The following is a 19,340-nucleotide window of genomic DNA, read 5'->3' as shown; positions in this document are numbered from 1 at the left end:
CCTGCTGCTCTGGTGTACTCCATCCTCTGACATCTGAAGCCAATAAGATTGCCACTGCACCACAGTTAACTCCCTGGGCTAGGAGTGGGAGTCATGGCTTTCCTCAAGGGGAAAGCTATATGAAACTGTGTCCTACTCATTGTGTTTTCTTTCTGTCACGGTCAAATCCCTGCTGGCACCGCACCTAGAACCTCAGCTATTTGAGAAGCTGAGGCAGGAGAATGATAAGTTTGAGGCCATCTTGGGGAACTTGGCAAGACCCTGTCTAAAAATAAAAAATTCTAAGGAATGGGGGTGTTGCTCAGTGGTAACACCCCTGGGTTCAAGCTCCATTACATTTTTTTTTTCTTTTTAGAATTTTTGGTGGCTCTGAATCACCTATTTGAATATAATCTGTTTTTTAAAATTCCCACAGTATGTTACGCTCTAATGACTCTATTCATATTATCTCTTTCATTTGTTATCTATTATTGCATTGTAAATTAACTCTGAAATCTATGGGCTTAAAGCAGATATTTTGTTATGCTTCTCAGATTCTTTGGGTCAGGAATCTGGGAAGAACATAGCCAAGATGATTATGCATCCATTTGCTGTAACTGGCAGCTCATCTGGGAAGCCTCAGAGTTTGGGTGATGCTATAGCTAGGACACCTGGAGGCGTCTTACACATTAAGGCAGTCCATGTTAGCTGTTGTCTGAGACCTCAGCTGGAACTGTTGGCCAGCACACCTACATCTGGTCTCACTGCAGCATTGGAGCCTTGAAGGTTGTACACAATGACTCAGGGCTCTCACACTGGTGTTCCAGAGAATCATGTAGAAGCTGGAGTGCTTTCTGTATCTAATCTTGGAAGTTACAGTGGCAGAAGGTACCTAGCATCACTTCCTTCATTTGGTTAATTGGCCCCCCACCCCCATACTGGACATTTAACCCAGGGCCACACTACATTCTAGGCAAGTGCTCTATTACTGAGCACTTAGTCCTGTTTATTTATTTAGTTTGGTACTGAACCCAGGAGTACTTAACCACTGAGTCACATCCCCTGCCCACTTTTTAAAATTTTTTATTTTGAGGCAGGGACTCAATAAGTTCTTCTAGGCTTCGCCAAGTTGCTGAGGCTAGTTTTGAACTTGATATCCTCCTGCCTCAGCCTCTAGAGTTGCTAGGATGCAGGTATATGCCACCATGCCTGGCCCTTTGCCCTTTTTATTTTTAATTTAAAGACATGGTCTTGCTAAGTTTCCCATCTTGGTTTACAATTTGTAATCCTCCTGCCTCAACCTCCCCAGTAGCTGGGATTATAGGTGTGTACCACTATGGCAGGCCTGATCAACTGGTCTTTATTGTTTATATGCAGATTAAGGGGTGGGGCATAGATCTACCTCTCTATTGGAGAAGTGTCAGAAAATTTACAGATTTACTGATAGGTCAGGTTTTAAAATTAATTAATTAATTAATTAATTAATTGTGTGTGTGTGTGTGTGTGTGTGTGTGTGTGTATCAAACCTGAACCCATAGCCTTGCTTTATATTTTGGTACTGGGGTTGAACCCAGGGGCACTCAACCACTGAGCTACATCCCCAGCCCATTTTTGTATTTTATTTAGAGACAGGGTCTCAATGAGTTTAGTAGGACCTCACCAAGTTGCTGAATGTGGCTTTCAACTTATGATCCTCCTGCCTTAGTCTCCTGAGCTGCTGGGATTACAGGCATGTGTCAGGTGGCACCTTGAATTTATTGAATTTGCATGATGATCTAGCTTTGAGCTGCTCCCCCACCCCTTATAGGGAGGTGTTAAAACATTAGTGCCATTTAGCAAATAGTGAGCTCCCCCTTGTGTTGAAGCACAATCCTACGTACATCTTAATGCACATCCTATTGAAGTACTGATTTTTTTTCTTATTATAGTAGAATATGCTCTAAAGTCAATTTATGCTTAAAGCTTTAAGAAAGGAATAAGATATTTTGCTTCTTAACATTTCCATAAGTTATTTTTTTTTTGTATGATACAGAATTTAATGAAAAACCCATGCTTGAGGACTAAGAATGGCAGGCTTCCTAGATAATTTCCGATGGCCAGAATGTGAATGTATTGACTGGAGTGAGAGAAGAAACGCCGTGGCTTCTGTAGTCGCAGGAATATTGGTAAGTGAGAGAGCCTGATTAGTGACATTTATGCTTCATGTTTTGCTCTGGAAATTAATGTTAGTTCCTCTGAACTGTAAGTACATTTCCAGAGCTGTTTTATTTCATTGTTTGTAAAGCTAATTATCAGGATTCTAGATACTGTTACAGAGTGTGGTAGGCCCTAGGTCTATTTTACTTCATAAATTTGTTAAATTTAGGATCTTTTCTTCAGTTCTAGTATTAATACATGTATTATTATAGGCAGTAACATTTTTAACATAATGATACAATATGTATGTTACCGTCCTCAGACTCAGAATTTGATGTAACCCAGTTGTTGCCATTTACAGACATCTGTAAAGTCCTCTGGCTACCAGACCTGAAACCCAGCTGCTGCTCTGGGGAAGCACTGGGTTCTCTGTTTACACCTCAGCTATAGTGCTGAGGGCCGGAAGAGGAAGATATGTGTGGAGGAAACTATTGCTTAATTTTCTTTCTCTTCGTTTTCTTTTTCTTTCTTTTTTTTTTTTTAACATTTTGTTATTGAAAATGTGAAGAATATAAGCAAAAATAGAGATGGTATAAAGAGCTTCTCACCCCTCCCCATATATCTATCATATATCTTCAAAAAACAAAACAGAAACAAATCACAACCAATCTTACTTTATAGTTTTATCAACCATGCCCTGCCTCCCAAGCATATTTTTGAAATAAATTTTAGTGTTTTACATTTTTAAGATTCATCTCTTTCATCGTACGGTTCTTTCAAAGTCCATAAAAAATCCAAACCAGATCAAATCAATTAAGGTGGAGTAGAAACTAAAGATAATTGTGAGGAAATCTGCATGCAGAATTCTTTTAGATGTTTATAAGTTTTTCTTTCTGTACTGAGATAGAGCCTAGAGGTGCTTTTACCATTGACACTGAGCCACATCCTCAGTCTTTTTTTTTTTTTTTTTAAGAGACAGTGTCTTGCTAAGTTGCTGAGGCTTTTCTCAAACCTTAACCTCAGATCCTCCTGCCTTAGCCTCCTGAATTGCTGGGATTACAGACCTGCCACCACCCCAGTTGTTTTTTATTTTTGTCAATGTGCTCTTTAACTGTGTTGGCTAATACTTTGGGGAGGTTAGGACTTGCTTTTCTTTCTCATTAAATCCTTTTCAGTGGCTGGGGTTGTGGCTCAGCGGTAGAGTGCTCACCTAGCAAGTGTGGGGCCCTGAGTTTGATCCTCAGCACCACATAAAAATAAATAAATAAAGGTATTGTGTCCAATTACACTAAAAAAAAAAAAAAAATATATATATATATATATATATATATATATATATTTTAAAAAAAATCCTTGGGGCTCGGGATGTGGCTCAAGTGGCAACGCGCTTGCCTGGCATGCGTGGGGCACTGGGTTTGATCCTCAGCACCACATAAGAATAAAATAAAGATATTCTAATGATAAAAAATAAATATTTAAAAAAAATCCTTTTCAGGTTTATTAGGAATTTTACTTCATAAGAGTTTGGAAGCTTTTCATGGATGTCTTTTAACAATTTTTAAAAATTTACTATACATTAAGGTTACATAATTTATCATGTCAGGAGTTTAGAAAATCATATACTCAATTTGTCTAAGAAATTCTTCAGGGGCTACGGTTGTGGCTCAGTGGTATAGTGCTTTCCTCGGACGCACGAGACCCTGGGTTCAATCCTCAGCGCGACATAAAAAATAAATAAGTGAAATAAAGATATTGTGTCCAACTACAACTAAAAAAAATAAATTAATAAAAAAATTCTTCAGCAGCTTATTGAACTAGGTCTGTTCAACTTAGCTCACTCAGTTATGTAGTGTTTAGCTAAATAACATAAATTAAACAATTGTGGTCTTAAATAGTTTTGGAGATATGACAACTGACTCTTGGCACAACTCATTTGTGGGAGCAAATGAGGAATGTTAAAATTTGAGGGTATTAAAAAGGAATGTTCTATAGAGAAAAGAAACATCAGATAATCAGGAAGTTGGTTATGTTGGTTAGGTAAAAGAGCTTGCATGTAATTGTAGTAGAAGAAACAGATAAGCCATTCCCAAATAAATTTTTTAATCTAGCGCTGACAGCAGAACTTTAGAATCTTATTCAGATTTGATTAGATAGGTTCACTTCATCTGCTATAAAGAACAAGTAAACATGGGATTCTTACTTTTATATTTCAGCATCCACAACTGAAAAGTAGAAATGTTTTGTCTCATTTATATGATCTGTAGGGAAAAAGGAGTTTTAAAGAGCAAATATTGTACTAAGCAAGAGTTTTTGTGTTTTAATGTCTTGGACTCTTTCTTAAGTTTTTCACAGGTTGGTGGATCATGATTGACGCAGCTGTGGTGTATCCAAAGCCAGAACAGTTGAACCATGCTTTTCACACATGTGGTGTTTTTTCCACATTGGCTTTCTTCATGTAAGTATAAAGGTAATTCTCAATTCAAGATTATTTTTTAAAAAATATTTTCCTCTTAATGTTTACTGCTTTTTTTAATAACTTAAATTTTATTGATGGAGTGTTCTCTGACATGATAAATTTAAATTTCCCTTTAATTAAGTTTTTTTTTTAAACCAAGAATGAGTGTTGAATTTAGTCAGATATCTTTTTATCATCTATAAAGATTATCATGTGATTTTTCTCCTTGTATTTGTTAAATTATTTTTTTAGTTACCAAGTTATATTTCTTCATGTTTTATTATCTTAATAGTAATGATAATATTATTTTTCTTGGCAATATTGATGGCATCTTAGATTTAATGAAATGTGTTGTATATCTATACATTGAACTTTTACCATGGAGGGTAATTTTTTAAAATGTGCTTCCTGACTGCATGTACTCATATTTTGGGTGAGGGCAGGATTGACCTCAAATAATATTGGTCTGTGGCTTTTCTTTTTGATAAATCACTTTCAGGTTTAATGGTTATTTCACTTCATAAAAGATTTTCACAATGTCTTCTAACAATTTAAATATATATTAAACATAAAGATTATATAATTTTCTTATTCTGTCAGGAATTTTAAAGAAAGGTTATATTATGGAAAACAAAACTGTTCTAATATTTCTTCACACTGCTAAGAGAAGACAGTTCCTGTCCTCTTAATGCACCTTACTCAAACAAGGAAATTGAAGCTGAATCAAGTATCCTGTTTATTATATGTGCCCTAAGATTCCTATCATTTTAAGAAATGGATCAGAGAAAATCACTTAAATTTTAGCACAAAGTGAAACTGTTTAACTCTTTTTTTTTCCCCTTTTCTTTTATGATATTGGGATTGAACCCAGGCCCTTACATGTGCTAAGTACATGTTCTACAACTGAGCTACACTCACAACCCCTGTTTTAACACTTGTTTATAATGAGAACCCTAAGATGGGATAACTAACCTGAATCATTCCTGTATAACTGTAAAATAGGCAAAGAAATGAGAAAATTGATTGCTTTCCCATAATCTCTGGAGATAAATGATAGAATCTCTTATAAAAAGTATATTTTCTGAGTGACCTTGGGAAGAAAATAAACTTATTTCTATCCACTAGGATTTTTGCTAAATTACAAGGCATGTTTAGGGGGCTGGGGCTGTGGCTCAGTGGTAGAGTACTTGCCTAGCATGTGTGAGGCACTGGGTTGGATTCTCAGCACGGCATATAAATAAATGAAGAAAATAATGGTGCATTAACATCTTAAAAAATAATTAAAAAATGTTTAGTTATTTCAATACTGACTCAAGTTAGGAAAGAATCTGTTTCCCTTCTAAGTGATAGGTAAATACCTATGAGAATTTTAATAGCATGAAGCTCACTGGATCATTTTGTGTTCTAGGATAAATGCTGTGTCCAACGCTCAGGTGAGAGGTGACAGCTATGAAAGCGGCTGTCTAGGAAGAACAGGTAAAAGCACTTTGAGCTATTTAATGGATGCTATCAAAATGGGAACTTATCAGCAGAAAAACCAACTTCTTATGAGTCTTTATACTGGTAATAATGATATAGAACATTTTTAATTTTTAATTTTTCTTATATTTATTTTTTTAGGTGTAGATGGACACAACACAATTCCTTTATTTGTATGTGGTGCTAAGGATCGAACCGGGGTCCTGCCCATGCTAGGCGAGCACCCTATTGCTGAGCCACAGTCCCAGCCCTAGAACATTTTTTATTAACTTTCAAACAAGTTTTAGTGTTCTTCAGGTTCTTAAGAAAGTTAGTCCTGTTTTGTCTTATTAAACTGCCTGTGGTTTATAAAATGTTGTATATAAAATGTTACTATTCAAAATCAATATATCATGGACTCTAGGTTACTCTTATAGTGCTAATGATAGGTTTAATCTTTTCCATAATGTTGACCAATGATATTTCGTAGGAGATAGCTGGCTTTGGTCACTGACAGCATGGTAATGAACATGTTAGGGCTACAGGGCTTTTCATGTTCAATTCTGATTACATGAGTACCCACCCCAATAACTGCAACAAAATTATTTAGAAGAGACATGCTGTTTGTGTACAAATAAATTATTTTTTGGTAATTTGAATTCTTTTGAATTGTCATCCAATAGTATTTTTCCTTTTTTAGGTTACAACATGTTCTGTTAGTATCCAGGGGTTTGTTTTCAGTGGAGTTTTAGTACCCTGTGTAAAAGGCACAGGTGAGAAATGATTTCTAACCTACAAGGAGCAGGAAGGGTGATTTTGGTCATGGTTGGAAATTTGGAGTAGGTGGGAAAGGCAGTTTTAAAGAATGATTAAGAGTCATAACAAATACTTGTAGAACGGTCACTGTACACTAGGGATTTCCTATGTGCTTTGCAGCATTAACTCACTAGTTATCATAATACTCCTATGAAGTAAGTTCTCTTATTGTCCTCATTTGTAGATGAAGGAACTAAGACTCGGAGAACTTTAATAAATAACTTGTCGAAAATCACGAAGCATGGATGTGGTGGAGCCAGGATTGAACATTGACTATCTGGCTCCAGAGCCCTTGCTTTAAGCCACGAAGGTGTGCTTATTTCTAGGATAAAGCCCTGTGGTTCCTTTGACTGAATGTCATATAGTATCTTTTATTTATTTTTGTCAGCTTGATTGAATATAATTTATGTACCATAAAATTCACCAATTTAAAGTGAATTACTTTGCTGATTTTTACAGTTTGTATAATTACTGCTATAATCATATGAATATCTTCATGCTCTTTTGTAGTTAATCTCCTTCCCCCCACTTCCTGGCTACTGTTTATCTGTTTTCTAACACTGTAGTTTTTGCCTTTTCTATACTTTGATATAAATGGAGTCATATAGTTAGCATCATAACTTTTCAAACCAAATAAAGGAGCTGTGAATAACTTAGCTTTCTTTCTACATGATGCTTTAAATGATATAGATTTTATAGCCTTATTGCTACTGAGATTTAAGCCAAAATTGGAAAGGGAAGGTATGGTGACAGATGACAGATAAACCTAAGGTAAAAGTGCACAATACAAACATTTGTGTCTGTGTGTTTGTGCACTCACTTTTTAGATGTGTATGCTCACACTTGTGTGTGTGTGTGTGTGTGTGTGTGTGTGTGTGTGTGTATGCATATACTCACTCAGCAGAAATGTCAAGAATGAGGGAGGGCAGCTGGGTGTGGTGGAACATGCCTATAATCCCAATTTGTGAGACTGAGGCAGGAGGATTGCAAGTTTGAGCTCAGCCTGGGCAACTTGGTGAGAACCTTTCTCGGAAAAAAAAAAAAAAAAGATTAGGTATAGGGGCTGGGGTTGTGGCTCAGTAAAGAGCACTTGCCTAGCATGTGTGAGGCACTGGGTTCGATCCCCGGCACCACATAAAAATAGACAAATAAAGGTATAGTGTCCATCTACAACTAAAAAATATTAAAAACAACAACAACAAAAAAAAACAAGACTGGATGTAGCCCAGTGGTAGAGCACTAGCCTAGCATGCATAAGGTCCTGGGTTCAATCCCCAGTGCTGCCAAGCTAAAAGAAAAAAAAAAGAGAGAGCAAGAGAGGGTGAAGAAAGTAGCAGCAGGTATTAATTAGCAAGTGAAAATGTTGTGTGAAGAACATACAATAATTTATTTGGTCATTTTTATTTTTTTGTATTACTGAGATTGAATCTAGGGGGCCTCACCACTGAGCCACATCCCCAACTTTGAATCAGGGTCACATTAAATTGCCCAGGCTGGCCTTTAACTTGTGATCCTCGTACCTGAACCTCTCAGGCAGCTGGAATTATAGGTGTGTGCTGTTGCACCCACCTCTTTGATTGTTGTTATTAAAGAATGTTTCACAGACATTGCTATGGATGGTTAATATTATCTCTTTTTTTATAGAAAAATAAAGATGGAGTTTGTATTTCCCTTTGGGTCTATGTCTAGTTCCCAAGTTCATACTTTTTACCCTCACTCAGTGATTGTTGCTGTTTTGTTCTATGGGTTAAAATTCACATTTATGTTTATATGTGGTACCAAGTTTTATCTAGTGCTTCAAAAATTAAGGGTAAACTGTTTTATAGTCCCTACCAAGTTTTCACAGTACTTACATGTATTTGTAAACTATTTAATTCCTGAAGAATTAGTAGGAAAGTATCAAAATAATAAATATACTATAAATGGACTATACTAAGTGTACTATAAATATTATATAATAAAGCTATAAAAAGGAACAGAAAGTAGGTGGAAAAATCTTTGTACCTAAAATGTGGGACAAGATAGATGTTCTTAATTGTTTGTTAACCTTAACTCTGAGCTTTCTGGTAGCCAAAGCAAAAGAGGGAAAATGTTATAGTTTTATTTTTTTGCTAAACAAAAGCACACTTGTTTTTTTCACATTTTTTATTGATGCATTATAGTTGTATAAAATGGGATTTGTTGTTACATATTTGTACATGCACATAATATAACAATATAATCTGTCCACTATCACTCCCTAGCACTTCCCCCCTCCCTCCTTTCTTTCTACCTCTTGGTCCCTTTCCTCTACTAACATTCCTTTGATTTTTAGGCAGTCCACGCCAACTTTCTTTTCCTTTTTTTTACTCTAGTTTCTGCATATGAGAGAAAACTTATAAGTCTTGACCTTCTGAGTTTTACTTATTTTGCTTAACATGAAGGTCTCTAGTTCCATCCATTTTCCTGGAAATGACATAATTTCATTTTTATTTATGACTGAATAGAATTCCATTGTGGGTATATACACCACATTTTCTTTATCTACTTACCTGTTGATGGACATCTATGCTGGTTCCATAGTTTGGCTGTTGTGAATTGTGCTGCCATAAACATGGGTATGCCCATATCACTGTAGTAAGATGACTTTAATTCTTCAGGATAAATACTGAGGAGTGGTATAGCTGGGTCATATGGAGAGTCCATACTTTAGTTTTTTGAGGAAACTTCATACTGATTTCCATAGTGCTTGTACTACTTTACAGTTGCGCCCGAAGTGTTTTTCTTCATACCCTCTCCAGCGTTTATTATTATTTGTATTCTTGATTAAAGCCATTCTAACTGGTGTGAGATGAAATCTCAGGGTGGTTTTGATTTGCATTTCCCTAATTTCTGATGATGTTGAACATTTTTTTTCATGTATTTTTTGGTTGTTTGTATTTCTTTTGTCAAGTGTTTGTTTAATTCATTTGCCCCTTTATTAATTGGGTTATTTGATTTTTTTGGTGTAAAGTTCTTTGAGCTCTTATGTATTCTAGATATTAATCTCTGTCAGAAGAGTATCTACCAAAGATTTTCTCTCATTCTGTGGGTTCTTTCTTCACATTACTAATTGCTTCCCTTTGCTGTACAGAAGCTTTTTAATTTGATGCCATCCCATTTATTAACTCTTGGCAGTATTTCCTGGGCTTCAAGGGATACTATTAAGAAAGTCATTGCCTGGCTGGGGATGTGGCTCAGGCGGTAGCGTGCTCGCCTGGCATGTGTGCGGCCCGGGTTCGATCCTCAGCACCACATACCAACAAAGATGTTGTGTCTGCCGAGAACTAAAAAATAAATATTAAAAATTCTTTCTCTCTTAAAAAAAAAAAAAAAAAAGAAAGTCATTGCCTGTACTTAAAAGCTGGAGTGTTGATCCTCTCTTTTCTTCTAGGAGGAGTTGCATAGTTTATGGTCTGATTCTAAGGTCTTTGATCCATTTTGAGTTGACTTTTGTGTAGGATGAGAGATAGGGATCCAGTTTTATTTATAGGAGGAGTTGCATAGTTTATGGTCTGATTCCAAGGTCTTTGATCCATTTTGAGTTGACTTTTGTGTAGGATGAGAGATAGGGATCTGGTTTTATTTATCTACGTATGGATAACCAGTTTCCCCAGTACCGTATGTTAAAAAGGCTGTCTCTTTTCCAGTGTATGTTTTTGGCACCTTTGGCAAGGATCAGATGACTGTAAATGTGTGGGTTTGTCTCTGTGTCTTCTATTCTGTACCATGGTCAGTGTGTCTGTTTTTATGCCAGAACCATGCATTTTTGTTACTATGGTTGTGTAGTATAGTTTGAAGTCAGGTATTGTGATATATCTAGCATTGTTTTTTTGAAATTGCTTTGGCTATTCTGGGTCTTATATTCTTCCAAATGAATTTTAGGACTGTTTTTTCTAGTTCTGTGAAGAATGTCATTAGTGTTTTGATGGGTATTGCATTCTGTATGTTGCTTTTGGTAGCAGACTCATTTTTCAAGAGAAATTTTTTTCTTGTTTAATTCTATTAGAAAGTTTAACATGTATGGGTATATGTAAAGGACATGATGGAAAATAATTACAAGGTTTTTAAAAAATAGTTCCTTTTATTCATTTTTAGATAAAAGCTATGATTATATATGGTTTAGAGGAAGTTGTCTTTCTCCAAGGAATGAAACTTAATTATATATTTCTGGAGAGCTGCTGCTTTGCCTAATAAAATTAAATCAGCTAGAGGTCTATTTCTTTCAAAAATCATCCATTCTAACCATGCTGAGTTTTTTTTTTTTTTTTTTTTTTTTTTTTTTTGTTGTTGTTGTTGGTTTTTTTATGGTGCTGGGGGTTAAACCCAGAGTCTTGTGCACATGAGGCAAGTACTCTACCAACTGAGTTATATTTCCAGCTCCTATACTGAGGTTTTTTTTTTTTTTAAAGGATTTTTCTTGGTGTTTCTGTTTCTTTTTTTTTTTAAGTAATGATTTTTTTTTTTTTAACAGAGAGAGAGAGAGAAGGAGAGAGAGAATTTTTTTTTTTAAATATTTATTTTTTAGTTTTCCGCGGACACAACATCTTTGTTTGTATGTGGTGCTGAGGATCGAACCCGGGCGCACACATGCCAGGCAAGCGCGCTACCGCTTGAGCCACATCCCCAGCCCGTATGCTGAGTTTTGATCAGCATTTCTTGCCTATGTGTTGTCTAAATATATGGTATTCATATACACTTAGTAACAGAATAACTGCAGTTGAGGAAAATTTAGTTTCCAGTTATGAAAATTGGCTAAGATTTTATTTTCATATCATCAGAACTTTGTTACTTTTCTACAGAGAAATGGGCAGTCATGTGCATGTGAAACAGGGTCTGACACAGTATTGACCAGCTTCCTTAAAAACGTGCTGAGTGCACTTGGTGTTCAGATGATTTTGTTATTGAGATTCTAGAATTCTGCACAATCCAGGGTTGAAGAGACACTTCTGACCTTGACCTTTCCAAGAGTATGTGGTATAGGTTGGCTGCCTCAGATGTAAAGAGTTTGAATAGTAGCAGCTATTTATACCATATTAAGGATGGTGTACTTTTTAGAAGCTTATCATTGATTAAAAGAGAACATGTAGGTCCTTGTTCATTTCTGCCTGGTGATGGCTATCTGCAGTACACATATGATACTTATAATAAAGCAATTATATTGATGAATATATAACAGGATACTTTTCCAGTTAGGGTTTAATAGATGAATTTAATTGAATAATTAATTACCAAGGCAGTTTGCCTAGTTTTCTCAGATACTAATTCCTCTAGCTAGTAAAAAGGTAACTTTTCTTTCTTTTTCCCTTTCCAGGTATGATTTAATCCCTTTTAGGGGTTTATTTTTTTGGTATGAGTGTATTTTAAATTTTCAGTTAATTACTGTAATAGATTTATATAAATATGTGCAAAATATATATTTTTTTATTGGTTGTTCAAAACATTACATAGTTCTTGACATATCATATTTCACACATTTGATTCAAGTGGGTTATGAACTCCCATTTTTACCCCGTATACAGATTGCAGAATCACATCGGTTACACATCCACTTTTTTACATATTGCCATACTAGTGTCTGATATGTTCTGCTGCCTTTCCTATCCTCTACTATCCGCCCCCCCTCCCTTCCCCTGCCATCTTCTCTCTCTACCCCATCTACGGTAATTCATAAGTTAACTCAAAATGGATCAAAGAGCTTGATATCAAATCAGAGACTCTGCGTCTGATAGAAGAAAAAGTTGGCTCCGATCTACATATTGTGGGGTCAGGCTCCAAATTCCTTAATAGGACACCCATAGCACAAGAGTTAATAACAAGAATCAACAAATGGGACTTACTCAAACTATAAAGTTTTTTTTTCTCAGCAAGAGAAACAATAAGAGAGGTAAATAGGGAGCCTACATCCTGGGAACAAATTTTTACTCCTCACACTTCAGATAGAGCCCTAATATCCAGAGTATACAAAGAACTCAAAAAATTAAACAATAAGAAAACAAATAACCCAATCAACAAATGGGCCAAGGACCTGAACAGACACTTCTCAGAGGAGGACATACAATCAATCAACAAGCACATGAAAAAATGCTCACCATCTCTAGCAGTCAGAGAAATACAAATCAAAACCACCCTAAGATACCATCTTACTCCAGTAAGATTGGCAGCCATTATGAAGTCAAACATCAACAAGTGCTGGTGAGGATGTGGGGAAAAGGGTACATTTGTACATTGCTGGTGGGACTACAAATTGGTGCGGCTAATTTGGAAAGCAGTATGGAGATTTCTTGGAAAGCTGGGAATGGAACCACCATTTGACCCAGCTATTCCCCTTCTTGGTCTATTCCCTAAAGACCTAAAAAGAGCATACTACAGGGATACTGCTACATCAATGTTCATAGCAGCACAATTCACAATAGCTAGACTGTGGAACCAACCTAGATGCCCTTCAATAGATGAATGGATAAAAAAATGTGGCATTTATACACAATGGAGTATTACTCTGCACTAAAAAATGACAAAATCATGGAATTTGCAGGAAAATGGATGGCATTAGAGCAGATTATGCTAAGTGAAGCTAGCCAATCCCTAAAAAACAAATGCCAAATGTCTTCTTTGATATAAGGAGAACAACTAAGAACAGAGCAGGGAGGAAGAGCATGAGAAGAAGATTAACATTAAACAGGGACGAGAGGTGGGAGGGAAAGGGAGAGAGAAGGGAAATTGCATGGAAATGGAAGGAGGCCCTCATTGTTATACAAAATTACATATAAGAGGAAGTGAGGGGAAAGGGAAAAAAACCCAAAATATATATTATATAAATAGTGTTTCTAGTGTTCTGTATTCTTAAGCCATTACAGAGCTGCAAAAATGAACAAAATCATAAAGCCTCTTATTTATACAGGTGCTCGAGTTTGGCTCTTCATTGGTTTCATGTTGATGTTTGGGTCACTAATTGCTTCCATGTGGATTCTTTTTGGTGCATATGTTACCCAAAGTAAGTATTACTCCTTTATTTCATAGGATAAATTCAGATGTCTTTCATATTGGACTTAGTCCACCTGGAGTAAAATTTAGTGTAATTATTGAGTTAGCTGGAAGCTATTCCTCTGCATGGAGAGTCGCTAGTCATTAATAAAGCTTATACTGCGCAACAGGATGGCTTCAGTTAGGAAATCCCAGCCACTGACGAAGGCTGATCTTTCAGCCGTCTCTGGAGTTTTGATTCTTTTCCTTATCTTGGACAGCCAGTCTCTTCCACTAGAGGCCATTTACTGGGGGTTACTCTGGTAAAAATGAGAAACCAGTATAGATCTGTAGTTAGTTCTCATCTACACAATTCTGAAATCCATAAAATGTTCAAAATCAAGTTTTTCATCAACTGGTTTGACAGGAAAACCTGACCTAAAATGACAGGCAGTACAATAGGTCTTTATCCCATTTAATGTATTTAAATGTTTTATTGCAAGAATGAATTTGAAGCCAGGCATGGTGATGCATGCCTATAATCCCAGCTACCCAGAGACAAGAGGCAGGATGATCACAAGTTTGAGGCCAGCCTCAGCAATTTAGCAAGATCCTTTCTCAAATTAAAAATAAGGCCAGGCATGGTGGTGCACACCTGTAATCCTATCACCTTGGGGGGCTGAGGCAGGAGGATTGAGAGTTCAAAGCCAGCCTTAGCAAAGGTGAGGTGCTAAGCAACTCAGTGAGACCCTGTTTCTAAATAAAATACAAAATAAGGCTGGGGATGTGGCTCAGTGGTCCAAGTACCCAGGAGTTCAATCCCCAGTACCAATGAATGAATGAATGGATGGATGGATGGATAAGTAAATAAAATAAAATAATAAGAGCAACTTGGGATATAGCTCAGTGGTAAAGAACCCTGGATTTAATCCCCATTATAAAAATAAATAAAACAAATATGTTAGATTTTGGGGATGCTAGTTCGGACCCACTGGGGGTGCTATGTAACATACATGTTTTATGTTTCTGTTCTTAAATCTGAAAAATTCTGAATTCTGATGCTTATCTTGCCCTCAGGATTTCAGACAAGGGCTGTGGATCCAATATTTTCTACTGACATCCTTTCCAACTTAAGCCTGTTCTTTTTAAGTTTCCACAAAGAGGAGTTTTTAAGGGTAGGAGCAAAGATATGTGTACCCTTCCTGCAGAAACAGTTAATGTAGAGAATCTGCCTTTATATCACCATTCTGAATATCACCATTTTGAATATTCTGACTGTGCCAGGTGCAAAAGCTTTTCATCCAGGTTGGAGTTAAAAAGCAGAGTCCAATCTCTCTGGAAGCATCCAAGAGCCTGTTTCATGGGCTCTTCCCAAATATAGGAGTTGGTTTCAGAGAACATTTATTTGTCCTCTGACCTCTCTACCTCTGGAATCTCTATGTACTTCCCTAATGGTCACATATTTTTATCCTGACCCACAGCTGATCTTTGAATACTTTTGATAGTATTTCTTAAATCTCATTGATTGATACTGATCATTCCAAAGATTTTTGGAATGCCTTTGTTTTTCATATGGTACAAGTTTTAATTGAGAGTTCAAGAGGACTGTGGTTGACTAATATTTAAATAACATTGCTCACCAAATAGATCTAAAATGTGTTATTTTAGTTAATTAAAAATATGAATAGAGCTGATCATGGTGGTGCATGCCTGTAATCCCAGTGACTTGGAAGGCTGAGGCAGGAGGATTGCAAGTTTAAGGCCAGCCTCGGCAATTTAGCAAGACCGTGTCTCAAAATAAAAAATAAAAAGGCCTGGGTATGTCTCACTGTTTAAGCATTCTTGAAGTATCCCCAGTACCCCAATAAAAATTACTGATAGAAGGCTGGTGGTACAGCTTAGGGGTGGAGGCCCTTTGGTTCAATCCCTAGCATCCAAAAAACATACACTAATAGAGCACATGGTTCTAGGATAAAGATCAACAGAAGGAAAGTACTTTTTAAAAAATAGCTTCATTGACATGAAATTTACATAACCTATAATTCATCTATTTAAAGTGTACAATTCAGTATTTTTAGAATATTTACAGAGTTGTTCTCCCAGTTGAGAACATTCTTATCACTCAATAAAACATCTCATGCCCATTATGCAGTTATTCCCCCATTACCTCTCTTCCCCAACCCTAGGCAACCACAAGTGTATCTGCCTATTTTCTATAGGAAAATATATTTTAAGCCCATTTTATCTCTGAAGGGTGAGTTGGTATCTCTGATTTCCTTGAAAGGTCTGTATAGTTATGTTAAATGAAAACTTGACACTTGAACAGTTTATTTGGGCAAAGAATGATTCATGAATTGGGCAGTACCCAAACCATACAGGTTCAGAGAGCTTCATCCAGCAGCAGGAACAGCAAGCTTAATAGGCTGAACACAGAAGCAAAATAGAGAAATCTTACATTATAAAGAATACATTTCTAAATTAGGTTTCAGTTTGTATACTGAGGTAAGTTTTGGGGTACTTTTTTGTAGTTTGATGACCTTCTGCTTATTTTAACAGTTACTTCAAGCAGCACATAACATTTTCCAGTTTCTATAGTGAAAATGGGAATAACTTGTCATTTCTGTAAGGTGTGTAGGGAAGTGTTTTTTATAAAGGCTGTACACTCATTGGCTCTATCTTAATCTTCAAGAACTAGTACATTTTTATTTTTATTTTTTTTTAATTAAAAAAAATTTTTAGTTGTTGATGGACCTTTGTTTTATTTATTTATATGCGGTGCTGAGAATCAAACCCAGGGCCTCACACATGCTAGGCAAGCACTCTGCCACTAGCCTAAAAACTAGTGCATTAAAAAAAAAAATTTTTTTTTTTTTAGTTGTAAATGGACACAATATCTTTATTTTACATGGTGCTAATGATTGAACCCAGTGCCTCATGCATTCGAGGTGAGCACTCAACCACTGAGCTCCGACTCCAGCCCCAAGAACTAGTGCATTTTGAGAAATTTCTTAATTATGGATCTCATCTTATTTCAACAGCATTGCTCATTTTATGTGATCTTCTTCTTCTTCTTCTTCTTCTTCTTCTTCTTTTTTTTTTTTTTTTTGGTGCTGGGAATTAAACCCAGGGCCTTGAGCATAAAAGGCAAGTACTCTACCAACTGAGCTATATCCCCAGCCTATAATCTTCTATTTATATAGTGAATATACTTTTATTTCAGAAGACATTTATTACATGTTTCCAATCTTTTACTGTACAATTTTTTAAAATTGTTAATATTCATAATTGCAGCTGTTAATTTATATGTATGTAGGTTGAACATCACTAACAGGAAAACCTGAGATCAAGAATGCTCCAAAATCAAAAACTTTTTAATTGCTGACATGATGTCACAAGTGGAAAATTTTACATGGCCTCATGTGATGAGTTATAGTCAAAACATAGGTGCACTGAAAATATTGTATAAAATCACCTTCAGACTATTATTGTATAAGGTGTACATGAAACATAACTGAATTTCTGTTTAGACTTTGGTAGAACTCTCAAATTATTTCATTATTATGCAAATATTCCAAAATCTGAAAAAATATGAAATGTGAAATGGTTTTTGGTCCTGAGTATTTTGGATAAGATATATTTCAACCTGTACCATTTAAGGAACCAGGTACCTAGACAGTATACATAGACATTCATTTAATTTTGACTCTTTGTGGGATAGATGCCCATAATACCCATTTTACATATAAGGAAACCAAGATGTACTGAGATTAAGTAATTTGCATAAGGTCATATTGTTTATTAGTCCATGATAGAATTAGGATTCAGTCCCAGGAATTGGGGTTAAACTTGGAACTCTCTTTTGTTTGCTATGATGCTTAAAACGAAAAGTTAAACCAGTTTCTTCATCCTGTCCAGTATTTTTTAATTAATCTGTATAGTTTAACAAAAGTTAATTATCCAAAAAATTTAAGTAGTTTCTGCTTTTTTTTCTCTTCCTATGAAAATAGAAACTATTTCCTCCAGGATAGAGTCAGTGAAAAAAATGATATAGGTCATATTTGTACAATATAACTCCTGAATTCATGAAAGAAAATACATTAGAAAACTATAAAAAATTAAAATTTTATTTTGTATCTTTCTATCATTTTAAATTTCTAGAGAATTGCTACATTCCAAACCCCATTTTATATTTCTGTATTGGTCATAGGAAGCAAAGGGACAAGCTGGCCAGGTGTGGTGGCACATACTTATATCTTAGCCATTCAGGAGGCTGAGGAGATGGTACGTTGGAGGCCAGCCTTAGCAACTTGGTTAGACCCTGAATCAAAATAAAAAATAGAAAGGACTGGGGATGTAGCTCAGTGGCAAAATGCTCCTAATCTTAACTCCAGTACTCCCCAACCTCACCAAAAACCAAACCAAACCAAAACAAAACAAAACAAAAAAAAGACTGATTCTTTAGCACTGGTTTGTTTGTTTTGTTTTTGAAACTGGGTCTTGTTAGATTGCCCAGGCTGGTCTCAAACTTTTGGGATCAAAATAGTTAAAACCATAGCAATTACTTTAGACAAAAAGAAAATCTGCTAAGAGCCATCTTTGGGAGAATGAAATTGGTGTTTTATTATTTCAGTTTCATTATGGATGTCTTAGAGTTGGTGTATTAATAACAGTAGTATGTTCTAATATGTAGAGTATGTCATTATGATTGGCACCGACTTTCTTACTGCCATTTGTCTTTGTAATCTTCTAATCCATTTTACTTTGCATGTGCAGATACTGATGTTTATCCGGGACTAGCTGTCTTTTTTCAAAATGCTCTTATATTTTTTAGGTAAGTTGCTTAATTTCTTTACTTCTGTGACACAGAAATGTCAGTTCTTCTATAAGAGCAGCATGTGCATGGAACATACAGGAGTCCCTTGTATTAGTTAGAAAGGATAGGACTGCTTGAAACAATAAAAAATGCCACTGTTACGTAAGAGCACATACAGGCCTTTTAATTAGAGGTCCTGCCATGTGCCAAGACCTCAGCTGGATACTTTATATATTTGTTACCTTTTAATTCATAATAATATATATGTTACCATTTAATACTTCAATATATGTATAACAGGTGTTAGTCCCATTTTATAGATAAGGAAATAAGGTTCAGAGCTTACTTAACGATACCCAGCTAGTAAATGCAAGCAGGGATTTGAACGTAGACACTTGCTTTATTAAACTACAACAAAAACAACACATGTGTACCTTTATGAAAAATAAGAAAAAGGAAAAATTAGAATTAATACACAGTATGCATGTTATATCCCAACCCTGGTAGGATTTGAGCTTTCTAATTGAGTTCTTAAGATAAATTAAAGCAGGTATAAAAATGATATTACAGGTGTGATGGTGCACATCTGTAATCTTAGCAACTCAAGAGGCTGAGACAGGAGGATTACAAGTGCCAGGCAGCCTGGGCATCTGAGTCGATCCTATCTCAAAAATAAAAAGGAAGCTGGGCACAGTGGCATAT

The 19,340-nt window shown here is 35.8% G+C and overlaps 1 protein-coding gene across 4 annotated transcripts in view; it reads left to right on the top strand.

Annotated features, from left to right (window-relative positions):
* Positions 1 to 19,340, top strand: part of Tmem50b (transmembrane protein 50B) — a 52,819-nt gene that overhangs the window by 21,076 nt on the left and 12,403 nt on the right. For 2 of the 4 annotated variants that reach the window (XR_003301241.2, XM_026393583.2), the window contains exons 2-5: positions 2,012 to 2,144; positions 4,458 to 4,570; positions 5,979 to 6,046; positions 13,764 to 13,856. Coding sequence is in view for 3 of the 4 variants with exons in the window: in XM_026393583.2 (XP_026249368.1) it covers positions 2,046 to 2,144; positions 4,458 to 4,570; positions 5,979 to 6,046; positions 13,764 to 13,856 (373 nt within the window). In the remaining variant the exon portion in view is untranslated. Of the gene's footprint in view, positions 1 to 2,011; positions 2,145 to 4,457; positions 4,571 to 5,978; positions 6,047 to 13,763; positions 13,857 to 18,598; positions 18,657 to 19,340 lie in introns of all 4 variants that reach the window. The other 2 variants (XM_026393582.2, XM_026393584.2) reach the window with 2 other exon arrangements.

This window comes from Urocitellus parryii, chromosome 2 (genome assembly GCF_045843805.1).
Source record: "Urocitellus parryii isolate mUroPar1 chromosome 2, mUroPar1.hap1, whole genome shotgun sequence".
Taxonomy (NCBI): domain Eukaryota; kingdom Metazoa; phylum Chordata; class Mammalia; order Rodentia; family Sciuridae; genus Urocitellus; species Urocitellus parryii.
This window is presented reverse-complemented; position numbering and strand designations above follow the sequence as displayed.